This window comes from Stomoxys calcitrans, chromosome 2, assembly GCF_963082655.1.
Source record: "Stomoxys calcitrans chromosome 2, idStoCalc2.1, whole genome shotgun sequence".
NCBI classification, from domain to species: Eukaryota; Metazoa; Arthropoda; class Insecta; order Diptera; family Muscidae; genus Stomoxys; species Stomoxys calcitrans.
Window position 1 is genome coordinate 108,310,030 of NC_081553.1, and position 18,243 is coordinate 108,328,272.

General features: G+C 41.6%; 3 protein-coding genes across 3 annotated transcripts; 1 reads left to right on the forward strand and 2 right to left on the reverse strand.

Annotated features, from left to right (window-relative positions):
• Nucleotides 1–2,712: 2,712 nt before the first annotated feature.
• Nucleotides 2,713–3,251, reverse strand: LOC106094950 (larval cuticle protein 65Ab1). Its single transcript, XM_013262194.2, has 2 exons — nt 3,067–3,251; nt 2,713–2,995 (listed from the first exon to the last, which is right to left on the reverse strand). The coding sequence occupies exons 1-2, from the start codon at nt 3,189–3,191 to the stop codon at nt 2,794–2,796; spliced, it is 327 nt and encodes a 108-aa protein (XP_013117648.1). The 5' UTR covers nt 3,192–3,251; the 3' UTR covers nt 2,713–2,793.
• A 4,960-nt stretch (nt 3,252–8,211) lies between these two features.
• On the reverse strand, nt 8,212–8,697 carry LOC106095363 (larval cuticle protein 65Ab1). The gene is made up of 2 exons (XM_013262596.2): nt 8,532–8,697; nt 8,212–8,470 (listed from the first exon to the last, which is right to left on the reverse strand). Exons 1-2 carry the CDS (start codon nt 8,651–8,653, stop codon nt 8,263–8,265), a joined length of 330 nt encoding a protein of 109 aa, XP_013118050.1. The 5' UTR covers nt 8,654–8,697; the 3' UTR covers nt 8,212–8,262.
• A 5,392-nt stretch (nt 8,698–14,089) lies between these two features.
• Nucleotides 14,090–14,587, forward strand: LOC106094953 (larval cuticle protein 65Ab1-like). Its single transcript, XM_013262196.1, has 2 exons — nt 14,090–14,238; nt 14,309–14,587. Exons 1-2 carry the CDS (start codon nt 14,117–14,119, stop codon nt 14,505–14,507), a joined length of 321 nt encoding a protein of 106 aa, XP_013117650.1. The 5' UTR covers nt 14,090–14,116; the 3' UTR covers nt 14,508–14,587.
• Nucleotides 14,588–18,243: the final 3,656 nt, after the last annotated feature.

Genomic DNA, 18,243 nt, shown 5'->3' on the forward strand with positions numbered 1-18,243 from the left:
ATTAGCACTTAAAACTTTTCTTAATACCTCGACTTTGTGAAAATGGAAAGAAATGATAATGCTTTGACGGCCAAAGTTTGCGAAAACTTAAAGGAAATGGGAGTATCTTTTTTGAAAAATTTTGCAATTTTTTGACAAAAAAAATATTTTTCATATTGGAAACGATGCCATTTTTAAACCGCCAAAGATATTCACGTGATTCCTTTTGTATTTTATGCACACATATGCTGGCATAATTTGTGTGAAGTATGAAGTTTATAGCTTTAAAATTGACGGAGTTATTTAAAAAACACTGAAAAAAACCAAGGCCAAATTTTCATATTTTAAAATTAAACAATTCATAACTCCTTAACAGTACACGATGGCATGGTACTTTATGCATAAGTTTTTTAGATCTTGTCAAGCTCTTTCTCTAGAGTCCTAAATCATGTAAATCGGTTGAGTAGATCAAAAGTTATGGCCCCCAGAAGCTTGGAGAAGTCAAAAGTGGTCAACTTTGACACCCTGTAGCTCACCCTGTATTAAAGATATGGACCAACAACAGCACTTTTCTGAAAGCCTATGTCCTCCTCTACAAATGTCTAGAACATTTTGTATGGCTAAAATCAACAGATAAAAAGTTGTAGACTTATTTCCAATTTTTTTGCCATTTGGCCCACTGTGCGACGGTTTCTCATCAAGGATGTGGGCGGCGAAATTGCGACAAAACGCATGACGGAAGTTGTTCTGGGAGAAATGGTAGGTTTTCCACAGGGAGGAGAAGGAAGAAAGAACTCTCCTTGTGAGCATTGATCAAGTCTCCGTGACAAGTTTGGCTAAGACTAAAGGCATGGCGTACTACGGGACCATGGCAGTCTTTTTCAATATTGGAAAGACAAGGATTGGCAAATATCCTCATATTAAGCCATCAGGCTGTGCAGTGACGGTACACTCAATAACGTCTAATGGACAAGGGGCCGACGACGAGATTATCACCGACTCTCTCAATAGTGGGAAGACTTAGATAAATAAAGATCCTAATACCAAAACATCAGGCAGTGCAGGGGCAAGAGACCCAACACAACCTAACGAACAGGGACCCGACGACTTTCTCGAGATTCGGAAGACTAAGCTGGACAAAGATCCTAATGCTGAAACATCAGGCAGTGCAGTGACAGAGAACTCAATGCCGCCTAACGCACAGTTAGCCGACGATAAGACCACAACGTACTCCCTAGAAGCCCATTTACTCAAGATTTGAAAAACTAGTATAGGCAAAGATGCTAATATTGGAACATCAGGCAGTGCAGGGACGGTAGATTCTATACAGCCTCACTAACAGGCATCCGACGATGTAACCATTACCCACTTTCTCACGATTCGGAAGACTAGGATATGCAAAGATCCTAATATTAAAACATCAGGCAGTGCAGTGATGGGAAATTCAATGTGGGCCTAAAGAACAGAAAGCAGACGTTGAGGCCAAGAGGCCATCACCCACTCCAAAGAGGCCCATCACCCACTCTCAAGAGGCCCATCACCCACTCCCAAGAGACCCATCACCCACTCCCTAGAGGCCCATCGATGTCAATGCATACCGCCAGTGTGTACGTTTTGGCATCGAATGATTCTTTTAATTTATGCACATCCTCGTGCAGGGCAGTCCCCACCGACATTCCCTTGACATAGGCATGCTGATTGTATTTGAGCAGTTCGCTGGATATACGTTCCATGGTTTTGAGAAGAAAGGACGTAAGGCTTATAGGTCTGTAGGCCTGTGGTGTCGCATAACTTGCCTTGGGTATATATACCACCCTTGCCTCCTATCAGGCTTTCGGAGTATATGCAAGTCTCATGCACTCTGTGAGAATATTGGCCAGATAAGGCGCCAGATAGTCTTGAATCTTGACTTCTTGAGCCTCTAGAGGGCGCAATTCTTGTCTGATGAAATTTTGCACGTCAAACTTTGGTGTCATTTCCAACAATTGTGATAAGTATGGTTCAAATCGGTCCATGTTTTGATATAGCTGCCATATAAACCGATCTTGGGTCTTGAGTTCTTGAACCTCTGGAGAGCGCAATTCTCGTCCGATCTGACTAAAATCTTGCACGTGGTGTTTTGGTATCATTTCCAACAACTGTGCTACGTATGGGGCAAGTCGGTACATAACCTGATATAGCATATAAACCGATCTTGGGTCTTGAGTTCTTGAGCCGATAGAGGGCGCATTGCTTATCCGATTTGGCTGTAATTCTCCACGTGGTGTTTTGGTATCACTTCCAACAACTGTGTTTAGTATGGCGTAAATCGTTACATAACCAGATATAGATGACATATAAACCGATCTTGGATCTTGACTTCTTGAGCCTCTAGAGGGCGCAATTCTCATCCGTTTTGGCTTCTCTCATGACCTTCAACTTCGTGTGTAATATGGTCTGAATCGATTTATAGCTTGATACTGCTCCCATATAAACCAATCTCCCAATTTTGCTTTTTGAACCCCTATAAGGCGCAATTCTTATCCGAATGGACTGAAATATTGCACAATGACTTCTACAATGTTCAGCATTCAATTCCTTTATGGTCCGAATCGTACTAGAACTTGATATAGCTTCAAACAATATTCTTTGTTAGCCTAAAAAGAGAAACCCCGCAAAGAACTCGACAAATCCGATCCATGGTGGAGGGTATATAAGATTTGGCCCGACCGAACTTACTTGTTTTACTTTTCAAAGCGATTTTACACTTTATTCAAAATATTTTTTTTTTGTTCATTTTTATGCTTTCATATACAACGATTTCGATCTCACTTTTTAATGCTCATTATGTGGCAAAGGTGGAAGATGCTCACCACTGGGCTGGAAACCATGTTCATCGGCCACATAGTTGACAGTGTAAACTTTGCCATCATGATGATCCTTCCAGGTGAAGCTGCCATGAACAACAATAGATCCATCATGATCTCCGGTGACTTTACCGTCTTCATGGCGGACAGTGCCATCACTGGTCTCCACACTGAAATAGCAGGACAGATTATGTTCATTTCGGTCGGATTACCAATAGCTCACTGTAGTAGACAAACTTACTCGAATGAATAGCCATCATGGTCCACCTTAGAGTCCTGCTTCAAAATTTCAACATGATCGTGATCACCAGCAGGAGCAGCCAAGGCAACGGCGCAAAGAGCAGCCAAGACAATAAGGAATTTCATTTTCTTTTTGTTTTACTTTTTACGGTGTGGTTCCTAAGAGAGTTCTCAACTTTGTGGATGTCGATGATGGTAACATTTCGAGGTTTTATAGTCAAAATCGGCCTAATGCTGACAGCAAAGATTTCTAAATAAACTTGTTCCGCCGTTTTTTATTAAAAATTTAATTGGTCATTAACGGCCAGTATAAATAATTGTTTCTTCAATTGGAAACAATGAGGGTACGAATGAAACATACTCGTATAGGCGATGTTAAAGAGAATTTATATTATTATTATATTTTAAGTAATCAGCAAAGCAAAACAATTTAAAGCTTTACTGTTGTATCTGTACCACAGCAGCAAGCAGTTCAGATTCAGCGCTGTATCAGATCATAATCTTCTTGAGACATTCCAATGGGGTCGAATTTCTGTTCCTTCAAAACAAAGGAAAAAATCTATAGAAGTTGGCTTAAATAAGAAAACTACCGGTTGGCTTAAATAAGAAACAAAAGTGGACCGTTCCGGACATTTTAGGATTCAAATGAAAGGTATTCGAGAGCAAAATACAAATACCGCCTCAAAAGTACCTCTTAAAATCATAATTGAACTGATCCTTACGATATATGACTGAAATGAAAAGTATTTTGGAGTAGAGTATGAATATGGTCTGGAACGATGAACAGGCCATAAAATTTTTGATATATGAAGGGGGACCGATCAGAACAATTTGGATATCAAATGAAAGTCATTGGAGAGAAGACTACGAATATGGTATCGAAAATTGGGTTCAAGTACCCAGAGGCCGCCCCAACCCCAAAACAACCCACAAATCTGGCATATTAACGCACCTTAACAATATTGAGCCCAAATTAAAGATATTTGGGAGTAGAACAAGCAACTATTATTCCCTTTCAGGACCAATCTAGCAACCCTAATGTGCTGTGCGGACGTGTTATTAACTCGTTCTTATTTACATTACAAAGATCTTTCTTTGGTTTTATAAACAACTAGCTGAACCGGGCCCGCTTCGCTGCGCCTTCTTTTACTTTATATGGCACAAAATTATCCTTCAAATATTTATTTTCGATAACTAAAGAGCTTTTAGTGAAATGCCATGCTACGAAAACCGTATTAGTATGTAAATGGCTTGGCTAACAGTTAAACAATTTAAATTACTTTATCTGAATCCCTTTACTGATTTATGAATTCGCTCAACGGGTTTAGGGTCATTTAAGTTTAGATGTTAGATGTACTCCATTCTTAAAAGACTTTATTTGAGCCCGATATTCTCATGGGGATTATGGGAGTAAGATGGCTCTCAGGGTGGCGGTTGGTGGGTTTAAGGGGTGGTGTGGACCCCCAGAAGGCCCCCGTAGCGCAGAGGTTCGCCTATGACGCTGAATGCCTAGGTTCGAATCCTGGCGAGACCTCCAGAAAAAATTTTCAGCGGTGACCCGTAAATATGTATGTCCGATTAATGATTGTGTTCTCGGGGTGAGTTGGTCCCCAGACACTTGGCCTTGAAAAAATATCAGCATCGTGCTCTTCTCTAAAATACCATTTATTTTAACCTTATATTGTCATTGGTTAGAGGAAAGTTTATGGGATTAGGCGTAACCCAATCACTTGGTCCCAAAATTGGGGCGGTACCCCAAATACATTGTCCCACATTTGGACATCAGATTCGCATTGTACTCCTAAATACCTTTACGTAAGCCACATTTAACGATCGTCAATAAATAATTGCTGTTTGTGGGGGGGGGGTTTGTGGGAAAGGGTATACCCCCAGAAAATTTGTCCCGAAAATGGGTATCAATATCGTGCTCTACTCCCCAATACTTGTCATTGGAGCCCCACATTGACGTGGTAGGTAAATATGTCCAATCTAAACCCCTTATTGCAAAAGTCAGCAAATATGTCTGCTTTGTGGAGAGCTCCACTCTCTTTAAAACCCAAATCGCCTTGGTGAGCAAATACATCCAATTTAGGGGTTGTTATGAGGGTGGGACGTCCTCTAGACAGTTGGTCCAGAATGTTGATATCAGATTCGTATTCTACTCGTAAATACCTTTCATTTGAGTCCCATATTGCCATGGTCGGTAAATATGTCCGATTTAGGGGTGTTTTGGGGGTTGTGGTGGTGCCCCAAACACTTAGTCCGACAATTGGATATCAGATACATTTCTAATCTTAAATAGCTTTCATTTGAGTCCCATATTGTCGTGATTGGTCTACATATATGTATTTGGTAAGTTTTGGGGGTGGCCCCCTAGGTACCCCATCCGAAATTTGGATACCAAATTTTTGTTTTTAGGTTACTAAATATAAGAGAGCAAAGAAAATTTTGCTTAAATCCACCACCCATCTGGCGTTTCTGAAAATTAGAGTGAGGGGGAGGGTCCGCCCCCCCTTTATATATCAAAAAATATAGTACTAGGGTACTATATTTTCACCACGGGATCATTATGCACCATCTATGAAAATTTCAAGAAATCGGTTCAGCCGTTTTTGAGTCTATAAGGAACTCGCAAACAAACAAACCTACAAACACAAATTGATTTCTATATATACGATAAATGTCGATCTAATGGGTTTCCAAAGGTATTAAAAATGCGAACAAGCTGTTGCAGAGGATGATATTGAAATATATAGTTTTGCATAATTCTTTTAGACCACTTATTCCATTAAAAGAGGAGGCCACCGTAGCGCAGAAGTTAGCATGTCCGCCTAATGAGACCATCATCAGTGGTGGTTTTCCCCTCCTAATGCTGGCAACATTTGTGAGGTACTATGCCATGTAAAACTTCTCTCCAAAGAGGTGTTGCACTGCGGCACGCCGTTCGGACTCGGCTATAAAAGGGAGGCCACTTATCATTGAACTTAAACTTGAATCGGACTGCATTCATTGATATGTGAGAAGTTTGCCCCTGTTCCTTAGTGGAATGTTCATGGGCAAAATTTGCATTTGCATTCCATTAAAAGGCATGATGACACTTTCCAATACCCCTACCAGATTTCAGAATTCTCTAACATAAATGTTCATAGGTTTGATGTTCCAACTGTATGAGAAAACTTGAAATGCCTTGCAAGCATGACAGTTCTTGGGCCTGTTGGAATCCCAGCGTGCATACTGAAGCACTGTGCACTACCTATTTGTATGATTTTCAACAATCTTTAGGTTCCGAGTATGTTCTAAAGAAGTGGAAGGAATCTTGCATTGCTCCTCTTTTCAAATCCGGCAATAGAAATGATATTTTCAAAATATAGAGGTATCGCAAAGCTTAATGTTATACCTAAACTATTTGGGAAAATAATTATAGATTGTCATTCCAATTACTTCTATATTATCGAAATACCAGCATGGGTTTCGAAAACACACCTCGACAGTGATGAATAGTATAGAGCTCACTACCCATGAGAACAAAGGGTTTAGAAAAGATACCGAAGGATTAAGAAAAAGATACCGACTTCAGTAAGGCATTCGATAAGATAAATCAAAGGATGGTATACTAATCTAGCCATTCCGTTTGTAACACCTCGAAATATTGGTCTAGAACCCCATAAAGTATATATATTCTTGATCGTCTCGACATTCTGAGTCGAACTAGCCATCTCCGTCCGCCCGTCTGTCGAAATCACTATAGCGGTCGAACGCGGAAATCTAGCACCTTGAAATTTTGCACAGATATTTAATATTGATATAGGTCATTGGGGATTGCAAATGGCCCATATCGGTTCAGATTTGTTTATAGCTCCCATATAAATCAATCTCCCGATTTGATATCTTGATCCCCTGGAAGCCATAATTTTTGTTGGATTTGGCTTAAATTTTGAACATAGTGTTCTGTTATGACTTCCTATAACTGGGCAAAATAGGGTGCAAATCGGCCTATAACCGGATATGGCTCCCATATAAACCGATCTCCCGATTTGACTTCTTGAGCCCTTACAAGCCGCAATTTTTGTCCGACTTGGCTGAAATATTGCATGCGGTGTTCTATTACGAATTCCAAAAATTGTGCCAAGTACGGTCAAAATTAGTCTATAACCTGATAAGTTCCCATATAAACCGGTCTTCGGTTCCTAGAAGCTTTAATTTTTGCTGGTTTGACAAAAGTTTGGCATGTCGAATAAAATCATGTCCCTCATCTAAATTTAGTTTGTATAAATTTTTAGCAGAATCCATGGTGGTCGGTTCCCAAGATTCGGTCCGGCCGAACTTACACGGACCATATTACGATATCGGACCATATTTCGATATAGCTGCTATGGGGGCAAAAATTATGCATTTTTCTCCGGATTATGACGAAAGGTGGTTTACATATATATACCCGAGGTGGTGGGTATCCAACACAATTTTTATAAATGTATTTTACAGATTTGCACCTTTCATCATACCTGCTATTCCATACAGAACAATATCGAACTTCGACAAACGCCATTTCAGAGTAATTTTCCATCATCCACAAAGGTGTATTAAAATGTGGCAACAGAAGGACCTATGAAGCCTGTGAAATGTTTAGTTTGAACCGCTTTGAACAATGGTTGGTAGAGTTGTTAGAAGTCATAACAGAATCATTGTGCCAAATATCAACTAAATCAAATATAACTGCGCCCTCTGGAGGCTCAAGAAGTCAATTCGGTGAACCAGATTGTGTGGGATCTATATCTTTATATGAACCGATTTGATCCATGTGCAATCGCACTCAAACTACATCATGAAGAAGTATTTGCTCTAAATTTCAAGTGGCTAGCTTTACTCGTTCAAAAAACTTTTCCTAGCGATATTGTCCGTAAAAATTGTCAAAGACTTTATAGGCCTCAAATAAAATTATTGCTGGTAGTTTTAAGGGGAATAATTCCAAAAATTATCAAAAGCGATCAAAAATTCTCCTCTGTTTAGGTTACTTTGTTAAGAAAACTTCCAAACCATACCCATACATATGCCTTCAACATAACCTACTTCGCTCCCATCCTGCTCGATATTTCCTATAACTTTTTCCACAGTGTAATAATAAAATTCGTTTCATATCATATTATGTTTAACTCAAATGCTTTTTTATTTCGTAAACGTGAAGTGAAATCCTCATCGTTTAGTGAACATTATGGGGAATTTGAGGCAAATGTTCACCAGTAGGTTGGAAACCATGTTCATCAGCAACATAGTTAACAGTGTAGACCTTGCCATCATGATGATCCTTCCAGGCGAATGAACCATGAACAACAATGGCAGCATGATCGGAGCCATAATCCTTCACTTTACCCTCTTCGTGGCGTACAGTACCATCGCTGGTCTCAGCACTGCAATTGAAATAATGCCTCTTAGACAAGAACCCAAACCAACTTGAAGTGTTTCACTTACTCATATGAATATCCATCATGTTCAACCTTGGATTGTACCTTTAAGATTTCAGCATGCTCATCGGGAGCTGGAGCAGCCAGTACAACGGCGCACACAGCAGCAAAAACAATGAGGAATTTCATTTTATCTCTATTTGGTTGTTGTTCCTTTAAAGGTTCTAAACTTTTTGGATATCGCTGAGGCCAACATCATTCTATTTTATAGGCAAGAGTCTGCTACTTTTTAACGGTTGAAAACATGTTCCCTGCCATAATTGCTGTATTACAATTTCAGCAATAAATGTGCCAGCTCCAAGCAATTAAGCTGATTTTCGTTAGCAGCGATCTGATTTCGTTGATGACCCATAGAATCAGACACCCAGTTACGTAACTGGCCAGTCTATAAATATTAGTCAATTATTGAACGAATGAACAAAAGAATTTATTGCCCGAAAGATGAATACTCATATATTTAATTAGCGTTAGAATAAACCTAACCCCATTATTTGTATAGGAGAAAACACAAGTTTAACTTTATGGATATTTCATTTTGTCTTCATGACAAATCATTTCATAAAGTTTTTCACTGAAATGTTGCTCTAGAGAAAATTTTGAAGATATTGTATTTTGTCTCTAGAGAAAATTTCATAGAAATGTATAACGTTGAGAAAACTTCTTTAAAACTTTGTGTTTTTGGAAACATTCATAGAATATTTGCCTTCAGAAAATCTCACAATTTGCTTTAAGATAAAATTTAATAAAAAAATTGATATTAGAGAAATTTCGTCCGTTGACTTACTGTGATGATGACTTATGACTAATTCTCTGTAGTTGATACTTACTGAGTTGAGCAGGGCTACGGAATATAGCCCTCGACTCCGACAACAGGAGTCAGAGTATTAAGCTGGAGTCAGAGAGCGGTTAGAAGTCGGGGCAAGCATGCTCAACTCCAAACCAAAGTTCGAATTCGGATCAATGATTCGACACCGGCCTCAAAACACGACTCCGGTCGACTCCGCAGCGCTGGTGTTAACTCTTTCTTGTATACCGAACTTAGTATGCTAATGATTCAATATTGGGATATAACTTCTTCTAGTCAGATTGCACAGATGAACTCATTCAAATACCACATCAGCGAAACGCCTTTAATGATTCAGCTGGTAATCCAACGGCTCCTACTGTCTTGTTGTTCTTCAAATGGATGACTGCTATACAAACCTTATTCTCACTAGGCGGTATACATTCTCTAGTGTCCCCACCGCCTCCCCCTGGCGTCTGTCGGATGCGAACAAATGGGTAAAATGTATTTTCAATATCCAAAGCACACTATTTGTATATGTTCTCTAATTCCCTTGTTTGGCTCTGTAAAAGGATGTGTACGTACCAATCCTATCGGGTTGATGTTCAATTCTTTGGTAGACTTTCTAGACTCACTTCTGATTCCTGAACATGCCGATCACTTACACTCACAACTTTCCATTTCTCTTGCAAAAAAAAAATGTCCCTCCCGATTTCTCTTCTTGCTATCTATATCGCTTTCAGTAGCATTTCTCCACTTCGGGTCATATCACTGGTTCCCAGAAGAAGGACTTTGACACCTAGGTAGAGGTAAGGCAAGATTTCATCCTCTTAACCTAACTTCTTCTGATTCTCAATGCGGGACACACACATAGCAGATGTCCTACAGTCTCTTTTCCCTTCTGCAAAAGTCGTTACTTGCAACTTTCAGTCTGTCAACATATTTTCCGACCAGACAACGACCTGTCACGGCTGTTCTAGCAAGCGACAGCAAAGTGGTAGACCTCTTAGGCCACATAATTTTGGAATGTTCACAACCCTCCTTTGTGACCATGTATGAATGATGCCCTTCGTGACGGATCCTATAGACCTAGCTAACATGTCGCTAGGGGCATACCCACAGATTCCAGTTCTCCTGGATGTGCAAGGAAGTTCCTAGTCTTCTAAGCTCGTTGGCTCTACAATTCTCGGGGATATCTCTGTGGCCTGGCAACCATCTCTTTGAGACATCTGCGACAGTAGAGTGTGATTTTTGAATTCAGCAATACGTTCTCCAGAGATTTAATGGCTTTCTTACTATCTGAGAAGATATTCATGCGTATCGTCTGCAGAAACCGGACCATTGTCAGGATTCAGAATTTCCACCACTGTTCTGTAAGCCTCGTCCTCTGAGTCCGCCAGGAATTCATCCTAATAAGATTAGTTTTATCTTTCCATGGTGAGTTTCCTTGCGCATCCAGTGGCAGTTGATTAAGCAGTGGAACCACTCTTCCTCAGGACACTGCAAACCTGCGGTGTGGAAAAGTTCTCCTTATATGCTTCACTGCTGACGAAGTACCATTTGTGTTCCGTCATTTCCTTTAGAGATATGACCGATAGTTTTGCAGACAAGTGTTCAGCAATAACTGCTGAGTCGTTCACTGATTCCCCAACCCCTCCGCTTCCAAACACCTTTAGCTTCAACTTTTTGTATCTGTAGCGCAGATGTTAGCATTTCCGCCTATGATGCTGATCGCCTGAGTTTGAATCCTGGCGAGAATAACAAAAAAATATTTCAGTAGTGGTTATCACCTCCTGGCGACATTTGTGAGTTACTGTACCATCTGGTATGGCAGCCATGTCAAAACTTCTCCACAAAGAGGTGTCGGACTGCGGCACGCCATTCGGACTCGGCTATAAAATGTTAATGATAAGTGGCCTCTATCATTGAGTTCAAACTTGAATCGGACTGCACTCACTAATATGTTAGAAGTTTGCCCCTATTCCTTCATGGAATGTTCATGGGCAAATTTGCATTTGGAAAATATAACTCCTTCAGACTTGTTGAGGTCTGCGAGGCAGCCGGATCCAATCTAACAAACTTCCAATCTGTGGTTGAAAGATTGGGATTACAGTCCATTAGACTCACAAGCATAGTTTCAGGATCTGAGGAAATCCTTGGTATCCATGCATTTGCCAGAAAGTTGAGAAGGTATATCTTCCTTCTTAACTATGGCCTTGCCAGATCTCACCAATCTTTTTTTGGGCGCAACGACACATTTCAACTGAACGTTGATCCCCGAAAGCAATCAGATTGTATCGGCCCCGATATTAGCCTGCTTCATTACACACTAGAGGAAGCCCAGGAAATTCATCGAGATATGCAAATGATAGCCCATTGACTATCCCACTCCAATTGTTCTTAGGTATGCAGCCATGTTCTATTCACTTGTCGACAACTACCATAACCTAGCTGTTCTTAGCAACATTTGCAAAGTTCTTTAACCTATATTATTATTGTTTTCCTTCGTTTTTTTGGGCATGGGATGCCCTCCAGGTCACCGCAGTCTTTTGGCTGACTGCCGTTTCCGAACGGGAGCCTCCCTCCTTATCGTTGAGAGTTTAAGTATCATTCGCACCAAGCCTCTGAATAAACCTGAGTGCGGTACTCCTTTTATTGTTCCAACTTCTTTAAAAATGGGTTTAATTTGCCAGAAAAGGCCAAATTGCCTAGACACATTATAGGCATGGGAAGATAAAATAGGTTTGGTCTCGTCCACAAAACTCAAACCAGGTCTCTTCGTTAAAAGCCCCTGCAGACCAGTCGTTTGCAGAAGCGGCTTTAACAGGCTCCACTTATCGAGGTCTCAGAAGCAGACAATATGCTACGGCCTGATACAACCACCACAGCTGCTGGGTTTTTGGAGTCAATTCGAACCTGCTCCCGGGCTCTAGACCTACCGTTCCACTGAAAACAGACGCAGATCATCAAACGCCGCATTTGGTGTCGGTAATGGCTTCGTTCGATTTATTTCGAGTTTTCTCAGAGATCGCACTATTCGACTCGTTATACCCATCTATAACTCATCCAATGAGGACAAATTGACCGCAGGTGTACCCCAGGGCCGTTCCACTGGAAACAGATGCAGATCATCAAACGCCGCATTTGGTGTCGGTAATGGCTTCGTTCGATTTATTTCGAGCTTTCTCAGAGATCGCACTATTCGAGTCGTTATAGATGGGTTCTCATCCAATGAGCACAAATTGACCGCAGGAATACCCCAGGGCTCTGTTCATTCTCCTTCTCTTTTTCTAATTTTCATCAACGATCTGTTGGGTCAGACATCGAGCCCGATCTACTCATTTGCGGATGACAGTAATCTCTGTCATTCATTCCAAGTCTTCGAGAGATTGAGGACAAGAGGCGGGTTATGGACTATACACTCTGACAGGATTTGCTGGCCATTTCTAAGTGGGGTCGAATGAATGAGTAGATTTTAATGCACGGAAGACTCAGTGCTGCTTGTTGTCACACAAACCATTCGCTGACCCATTACGATCATCTTTGTCTATCAACGGTGTAGATGTTGAGCAATCAGAAGCTCTTGATGTTCTGGGCATGAAAATACAAAGTGATGTCCGTTGGGCTAAACATGTATTCGAAGTGTCGAAAGAAGCATTCAAGTGTTTAGGCTTTCTTAAACGGTGTAAGAAATACTTCACTCCGTCTGATCTTCTTAACATCTACACCACTTTCATAAGGCCGAAAATGGAGTACAACTCATATGTATGGGCTGGAGCTTCAAAATCATCCCTGGAGCTACTGGACCGTGTACAGAGAAGAGCGATTGCGTTGATTGGGAACAGTGGGGTATCCAAGTCTATTGCCTCCCTTCATCATCGTCGCAATGTGCGTTGTTTCGCGCTGTTCTATCGGTACTTTCATGGTGTGTGTTCGTCTGATATTCGTATGTAGGATTCGTAGGATGTATGTCAGGGATTCTAGACATTCCAGGAACCCACACCCGTTTGTAATTGATTGGCCAGCGGACCGCACAATGCATTATAGAGTGAATTCTTATTTCGCAAGAAACGTTCGTTTGTGGAATCGACTTCCGGCTAAAGTTTTTCCCACCCACATTGACATCCAAAGATTTAAGACAAATGTCATCCTTTTCCCCCCCTCCAATTCCTAATTTACTCGCGCCAATACAATGCACCGCATTTATAGGGGACATCCCCTGCGTGTTGGCTGACAGAAAAAAAAATAACACTGTCGTAGCTATCCATGAAGGATAGCCGCTTCGCCGCTCTAATGTGGCTCGGGAGAGTACTTCTTAGATCCTTTGATACTCTGACTGAAGGAGGTATTGGCAAATACAATATGAAGTTAAGGTGTCGGGGTAATAATTTTCTAGAGGACGCTTTAAATTGTAAAGCATTCAAAATCAATTTATTATCATTGTTAAGCATATATAATTATATCATTTCGACAATGATATCATTAGATATTAACCCATGAGATCCAGCTGAACCAACAAATCGGAAATACATGATACTACATAGTACTGAGAACTCATATTAGAAAAAAGAATTGAACAATGGTTACCAAACAAGTTCTTCATTTAGTAGTAAATTACCACAACCAGGCGACTAGCCATATCTTACATACATATCTGTGCTTTAGACAAAATAATGAAAGAACAATGTCAGGGGACAAGAAAATTTATGAGCAAAAAAATATATAAAATCTCTGAAACGATCGTAATTGGCATGCATTAAGTTTTTAGCTAATCTAAAAGAAACATTCGAAAAAACGTATAAGGAGCCATGAAATTCCTCATAGTCTTTGCTGCTCTTTGCGCTATAGCCTTGGCTGCACCTGCCCCCGATGAGCATGCTGAAATTTTGAAACTTGAATCGGATGTTGAGCCTGAAGGATATTCATTTGCGTAGGTTTTTGTTGTTTTGTAATCCTTAAAATTGCCCACTGTAAATAATCGTTTTTTAAATTATTTGCAGTGCTGAGACCAGTGACGGCACCTCTCGCCACGAAGAAGGCAAAGTCAAGGATGTTGGCTCTGAACACCCTGCTCTTGTGGTTCATGGTTCATACACCTGGAAGGATCATGTTGATGGCAAGGTTTACACCGTTAGCTATGTTGCCGATGAACATGGTTTCCAACCAACAGGTGACCATATTCCTGTCGTTCCTCACTAATTTTTTACTTTGCGGTTCAGTGATTGGTATGAGGGCAAGAGCTTAGAATGACAAGAACTAAATAAATATTCATTCGTGGCATCTAAAATGATAAACATGTATTGATTTTTTTTCGATTTTGAGAAAAGGATTTAAAATACTAAAGGTAGTTGGAGCAGGAGTGTAACTTTGGGTATGTTGAATACTGAGTAATGGTTTGGTTTGACTTTAATTTGGCAAAGTCCAGGCCAATCATGAGTTCTTCTTCATTTCAACGGTGAATACACAGTTCCTCATGATGCCACATGAGATGTCACATAAAGACGTAGGTTAGTAAGGTAAGGTAGGTCCGCTCCATCCAACTATTATTTTAAAGTAACCATAAAGTGGAGCGGACGTGTTTTTATCAAAAAAACTTCAAAACTTTTACAAAAAAAATGCATATCGGAATAGGACTACCAATTACCCAAAAATGTCAAAGCCTTTCAAGAGTAGGCTTAGAATGGACTCAAAGACCCAACAGCTGCGGTGGGGGCATCAGGCCATAGCATGTTGTTCCCATTCTTAAATGTGTAGTCGAGAGTAATTTAAAGGGATGGATGCGCAGTAATCGCACGAAATGGTGAGGTGGTGACGTGTTAACGCGAGGTTACGAATAGTTTGAACACTTTTACGGACAATAAGCAAGCCATCAATAGGGCGGTAAGGTCACGGACAGTCTTGGAGAGTAAGAAGGAGATAAACTGAGGATGTCACGATCCGCATTGTTTGGGCGCAGAGCCATAGCGGAGTAAGGGGCAATGAAAGAGCGGACGACTTGGAAATGAAAGCCAGAGGACAGACGTTCATAAACTTGTTTAATTCGAGGCCTTTCAGGGCGACGAAGACCGTTTAAGGGGCGTGGGCAACGAACGCTAATGTAACTCTGTGAAACAGCGAAACGGTTGGTTAACCTCTTATGGGGAGATCCGGATCGTGAGAAGACGAGGCTATTACTGTACGAAATAAGAAGAGAGTCAGTATAGCTTTTGGTATCATAACGGGACACATAAGACTTTGAGCTCACTTATGCCGAATATGAGCGGCAAGTGATAATATGTGTAGGGCAGGTGGGGGAAAAATGAATCGTTTGAGTATTTCCTATGTCGGTGCCGAGCTTTCGTATAAAACAGGCTTAAGGTCCGTTATGTTCAACCCAGAGGAGCTTAGAAGAGAACAAGAAAAAGGGCATGAAGTTCGGTCGGGCTTAACTTTGGATGCCCACCACCTCGGGTATATATGTTAACCACCTTTCGTCATAATCCGGTGAAAAATTCATTATTTATGCACCCATAGCAGCTATATCGAAATATGGTCCGTTTTGGACCTAATTCGGCACCGACATGAAGTGATCTAATAAAAAGAAGTCACAGTTCAATTTTGGTTCAATATTGGCCTTTTTGACAGCTATATCCATATATAGACCGATCTGAACCATATGGCCACGGATGTCGAAAAGCCTAACATAAGTTCAGTGTAAAATTTCAGCGAAAGCGGATAATATTGGGTTGCCCAAAAAGTAATTGCGGATTTTTCATATAGTCGGCGTTGACAAATTTTTTCACAGCTTGTGACTCTGTAATTGCATTCTTTCTTCTGTCAGTTATCAGCTGTAACTTTTAGCTTGCTTTAGAAAAAAAGTGTAAAAAAAGTATATTTGATTAAAGTTCATTCTAAGTTTTATTAAAAATGCATTTACTTTCTTTTAAAAAAATCCGCAATTACTTTTTGGACAACCCAATAATTGCGCCTTTAATGGGGCCAAGACCTGAAATCGAGCGATCGGTCTATATGGCAGCTTTATTCAAATCTGGACGGATCTGGACTATTTTCGAGAAGGGTATCGAGGGGCCTATCTGTCCCAAATTTCAGCGAAATCGGAAAAAAAGTTGCCTTTTATGAGACCAAAACCTTACATTGAGAGACCGGTCTATATGGCAACGATCCAGTCCAAATTGAAAAAAAGATGTAGAAGGGCCTAACGCAACACACTGTCCCAAATTTCAGCGAAATCGGACAGTGAATGCGCCTTTTAAGGCCCCAAAACCTTAAATTGAAAGAACGGTCTATTTAGCAGCTATATCCAAATCTGAACCGATCTGCGCCAAACTGAAGAAGGATGTCGAGAGACCTTACACCACTCTCAAATCTCAGCAAAATCGCATAATAAATGTGGCTTTTATCAGGGCTGCGGAGTCGACCGGAGCCAATTTTTGGAGGCCGGAGTCAAAGTCGGAGGCGGACTATTGAGCCGGAATCGGAGTTTGGTTCGGAGTTGAGCACGTAAGCCCCGACTCCGAACCGCTCTCCGACTCCGGCTTAATACTTCGACTCCGACTTAGACTCCGCAGCCCTAGCTTTTATAGCCCTAAGATCTTAAATCGGCATATCGATCTATATAGGGTCTATATTAAGATATAGTCCGATATAGCCAATTTTCGAACTTAACCTGGCTATGGACAAAAAAAAAAATCTGTGCAAAGTTTCAGCTCAATATCTCTATTATAGACTGTAGAGTGATTTCAACAGACAGACGGACAGCGGGTAAGCGGACGGAAGGACAGACGGACGGAAGGACAGGGACGGAAGGACAGACGGACTGAATGACAGACGGATAGAAGGACAGACGGACGGAAGGACAGAGGGACGGAAGGACAGACGGACTGAATGACAGACGGACGGAAGGACAGACGGACGGAAGGACAGAGGGACGGAAGGACAGCAGACTGAAGGACAGACGGACGGAAAGACAGACGGACGGATGGACAGACGGATGGATGGACAGACGGGCGGAAGGACAGACGGACGGATGGATGGACAGACTGACGGAAGGACAGACGGACGGAAGGACAGACGGACGGAAGGACAGACGGACGGAAGGACAGACGGACGGAAGGACAGACGGACGGAAGGACAGACGGACGGAAGGACAGACGGACGGAAGGACAGACGGACGGAAGGACAGACGGACGGAAGGACAGACGGACGGAAGGACAGACGGACGGAAGGACAGACGGACGGAAGGACAGACGGACGGAAGGACAGACGGACGCAAGGACAGACGGACGCAAGGACAGACGGACGCAAGGACAGACGGACGCAAGGACAGACGGACGCAAGGACAGACGGACGCAAGGACAGACGGACGCAAGGACAGACGGACGCAAGGACAGACGGACGCAAGGACAGACGGACGCAAGGACAGACGGACGCAAGGACAGACGGACGCAAGGACAGACGGACGCAAGGACAGACGGACGGAAGGACAGACGGACGGAAGAACAGACGGACGGAAGGACAGACGGACGAAAGGACAGACGGACCGAAGGACAGACGGCCGCAGACGAATGCAAGTCCGTCCTTCCATTGTCTGCGAAGGACAAAAGGACTCACTTCATTCAGTGTCTTTTCCCAATTGCGTGACAATGGTATTTGTCCCTCTTCAAATCCTACTCGTCATACCATATCTTGCAGAAGTCTGCCTCTCCATGTGTTAAGAGTGATGTCAAAGACCTAAGGTTGCAGTAACCAATAGCCACTTCCATCAGCAGTGCTAAGACATGTCCCTAGCCTCAGGAAGCTTACCCAGGATTAGATCGACTGAAAAAGTCAAACGATTTATTATATATTTTATAAGGTCACATTGAATAAATCGGTATTAAAACCGAAATTATGATCCCCTTTTCCTTTGACAATTAGTACAAAAAGAAGGCAAACA